This window comes from Cyprinodon variegatus, unplaced genomic scaffold (genome assembly GCF_000732505.1).
Source record: "Cyprinodon variegatus isolate N-32 unplaced genomic scaffold, C_variegatus-1.0 Scaffold1260, whole genome shotgun sequence".
Classification (NCBI taxonomy): domain Eukaryota; kingdom Metazoa; phylum Chordata; class Actinopteri; order Cyprinodontiformes; family Cyprinodontidae; genus Cyprinodon; species Cyprinodon variegatus.
The window spans coordinates 107173-110786 of NW_015151713.1; the positions used below are offsets into that span (position 1 = coordinate 107173).

The window sequence follows — 3614 nt, forward strand, 5'->3', positions numbered from 1 at the left end:
GAGAGAGAGAGAGCCTCTGACTGATGAGAGAGAGAGAGCCTCTGACTGATGAGCGAGAGGATGGAGAAAGCATCGGACAGAGAGCGGGCTGACGGGCCACTAAGCAGGGCTCCAATCGGTTTCTGAAAGCTTCAGCTTTAGGACCAGGAAGGAGGATGAAGATGTCATGTCAGACTTTTGATGATGGATCTGATCAATTTCCCTGAGTTTTATTTCATCCCTACTGACCACCAGAGGGCACTGCTGAGCTCATTGAATGCACCTTTGAACCCCTGGATGACCACCCAGAAGCTACCCGCTAAGGCTGGCCTGGACGATGCACCAGCAGATGATCCTGCTGTTGCCTCCTGAGTCCCTGATGACCTCCTGAGTTTGGCTTGGAATCAGCATCACGTCCAGCATCTGTGGCTCCTCCAAGCACGTTCACCAGCGTCTACTACACCAACATGGCTGCTCCTCCTCCCCTGGGCCGAGCCCAACATGGCCGCTCCTCCTCCCCTGGGCCGAGCCCAACATGGCTGCTCCTCCTCCCCTGGGCCGAGCCCAACATGGCCGCTCCTCACCGCCTGGGCTGAGCTCTTTTACGAGGTCAAACTGGACTCTCTCATTGAGGTTTTGTGTTCAGGATTCCTGATTCCATGGTTGGTATCAGTCATTCAGTGCTTTCAGCGGCGCCCTCTGGTGGTCAGTGATGATGAAATAGAGCTGTAGTTCCTTTTCTCTGATTTCAGAGGCGCCTTCCAGAACATGATGGATCAATCATCCCATCAGATTAAGGTTTGACCCAAAAGCAGTGTTTGGGTCAAACCTTCATCTGAGAGGTGTTCTTCTTTTACCCTGTTTTCAGTGAGATGCTGATGAAATGAAAAGCTTCTCCTGTTCAGAGCGTTAAGCTCTGATGTTCTGATGTAGAATGGATCCATTTTCCTTGGCGTACCTGTGCGGCAGCCATGTTGTCAGCATCCTCCTTCTTGCTGGTTGCCGGGTAGAAGACGATGTTGTCGACGGTCTGGATCAGTTCCAGCTGTACGACACATTTAATCAGCAGGCCAGCAAACAGCCTCTGGTCTGAGACTCCTGCAGGAGAGAAACGAGAGGAGCGTCTAACCCGAAGGTTCCTTCTGCGGCTCACAGGTCTGCTGGGTTTACTCACGGGCGTTGGACCTGCCCTTCCAGGTGTCGTCGCTGGACATCTGGCTGTGTCCCCTCTCAGACAAAGCTCTGTCATAGCTGCTCTGGGACTGAGTGTCAAAGTCAGCCTCCTGCAGAACAGACAGCAAAGAGTCAGAGGTCCGAGTCTCTCCTGTCAGGAACCGTCGGATGAAGGCCTGTGGCTCCTTACAAAGTGCTTCCCCTCGGCCGCCTCATCATCCTGTCCCGTCGGTCGCCATGTCAACAAGCTGATCAGAGCACAAAGCAAACGATTAAACGGTGGGCGTGGAAAAGACCCGCATCCTGCCGCAGAATGAATCCGTCACTCACGCATGAGGGCTGGTGTTCTGGAAGATCTCCAGCATGCAGGAGCAGGTGACGTTCCAGACCTCTGGGCTGAACTTCTCCCCATTCAGGATCACCAGGTTCTCCAGACAGTTGGTCCCTGATCGGGCCAGCTGCTCGTTATCTACAGGAGAAAGGAAAACAACTCAACACTCGTTCCTAAAAGTTAAAGTCAATCCGCTGGACTTTGTTTGAAGACGTTTCTCTTCCATCCAGGAAACTTTTTCAATTCAAAATGTCAGAAATAGCGTTGATGGTATATAAATGGGTATTTGAGGATAACAAAGAAACAAAACAGAACGACCCCTGTTCCAAAGGGGCGGACCCGTTCATCGGGTTTAATCTGCATGTTTTCTGAACCAAAACCAGGCTTTGCTTTGGTCCACGCTATAAAACCTGGAACTCAACGCTGTTTCTGGCATTTTGAATTGGATTGTTTTGAACTTTTTTGGAATAACTATGACCTGGATGACTGAAAATCTTCACCAGCAATTCCTGACTTTATGGGTCAGATGGGCTTCAGCTTCATTTACCAACAAACTGAGCAAAACCAAGTGGAACTCCAGCAGGAGAAACCTGATCAGTTATCCACCGCCATCTCCTCAAGCTTCCTACCTTGCCTCACGCACCACTGCAGCTGCGTGAAAATGTCCTCCAGTAAAATCTCACTGAGCGGCTGGTAGAACTGGGTGAAGACGTCGCAGACGGCGTACAGTGCGTGGTTACACGTCGTGGTCATCCACTCGATTTTCTGGAAGAGAAACACGTCGGTGAGGACTTTGGCGCCCATCAGGAAACGCTCCTTTCCTTGAACTCTGACCTCGGTCTGCTGTTCCGGCAGCTTCATGTTGTCAAAGATGCGGAAGACGATCCTGAAGAGGTCGTGCCACCAGTGCTTCTCGAAGGTGTGGCCGTAGCTCTTCATGATCTCGAACATCACCGTCAGACCTCTGCGGCGAGCAGCAGCAGACAAGAAGATCCAGACGTTAAAACCCAGAAGTTAAACCTAAATCTGGCCTCAGACGTTCCTCCATCAAGCTGCTGTTAGCTTAAAGTTGGGCTGATGGATTAAATGGATCCGTTCATCAACTCTGCTTTTTCCTCACCTTTGAACTCTTTGCTTCCATAGATTAACTGGGATCGTTTTTCTGTTATGAGCTCAGTGGGTGAACAGTGTTGTTTTCGTCAACGATAACAAAATGATTTCGTTGACGCTCCTTTTTTTTCATGACGATGACGAGAACTGAGTAGCTAAACATGGATCTTTGATTACTAAAACATGATTAGTAAAGGTTTTAGTTTGCGTCAACGAGACTAAATCAAAATTAGCGGCTGGTCGGTTTTAAACTGCATCATTATGTTGTAATCTGCTAAGCAGTATCTGCCGTGCTGCTACGTCCCGTTTCTTCACGCCGCCCACCTGTCGTGCAGCGGTGCACATCCTGCATGACCACACATGGATCAGCGGCAGGGGATGGAAATAAGCTGGAATGATCCGGTTCTGGGCTCTGAACTCTGAAAAACTCTGCTCTTCCAGCTGTGGTTGTGCAGAAATGCGTCATTGCGTAGCTTAGCTAAGAGTCTGCGCTTTACGCTCCACTCTGATGCTTCGCTCTCAACAGTACGACTCTTCCTGCTCTCGCTACTTAATAAACTAGATGTGGCTGATCATCCTCTGCCTAGCGTACCTATGTCTAACTATCAAGATTTTATTTCTTCCAGCTCACAAGAGGTGATGCTAAACTTCTTTCATTTCTACCAAAAGGAATCCCTAAACTATATCAAAAGAAAATATTTCATTGCATTCTGTTTATTTCTGGATATAGATCCAGATGAAAAGGTTCATAGATCTTTAAATATTTCTCTCTCATTCTTCTCGTTTCTATTTAAATATGATGTAAATGTTTCCTTGTATTGTCATTAAAACATTTTCTCTGTTTCCTTTAATTATTTCAACATGGGTTGCCATGGCAATTATGCAGGTTCTCTCTGTATATTTATTTTATATCAAAACCCTGTGAAATTAAATCTACTTCGACCCCAGAGCAGCAGTAACAAAGGGGTGAATTCAAGAAATAAAACCAAATAATTTCAAAAAATAGAAAGAACAATGTTTT

General features: G+C 47.7%; 1 protein-coding gene across 1 annotated transcript in view; it reads right to left on the minus strand.

The window, feature by feature from the left end:
* Positions 1-3614, minus strand: part of LOC107102472 (brefeldin A-inhibited guanine nucleotide-exchange protein 2-like) — a 43828-nt gene that overhangs the window by 7009 nt on the left and 33205 nt on the right. The window contains exons 29-35 of the mRNA XM_015401797.1: positions 2318-2447; positions 2113-2248; positions 1483-1621; positions 1343-1400; positions 1154-1262; positions 938-1077; positions 428-578 (exon numbers count right to left, since the gene is read on the minus strand). Of these exons, the coding sequence (XP_015257283.1) occupies positions 428-578; positions 938-1077; positions 1154-1262; positions 1343-1400; positions 1483-1621; positions 2113-2248; positions 2318-2447 (863 nt within the window). The remainder of the gene's footprint in view (positions 1-427; positions 579-937; positions 1078-1153; positions 1263-1342; positions 1401-1482; positions 1622-2112; positions 2249-2317; positions 2448-3614) is intronic.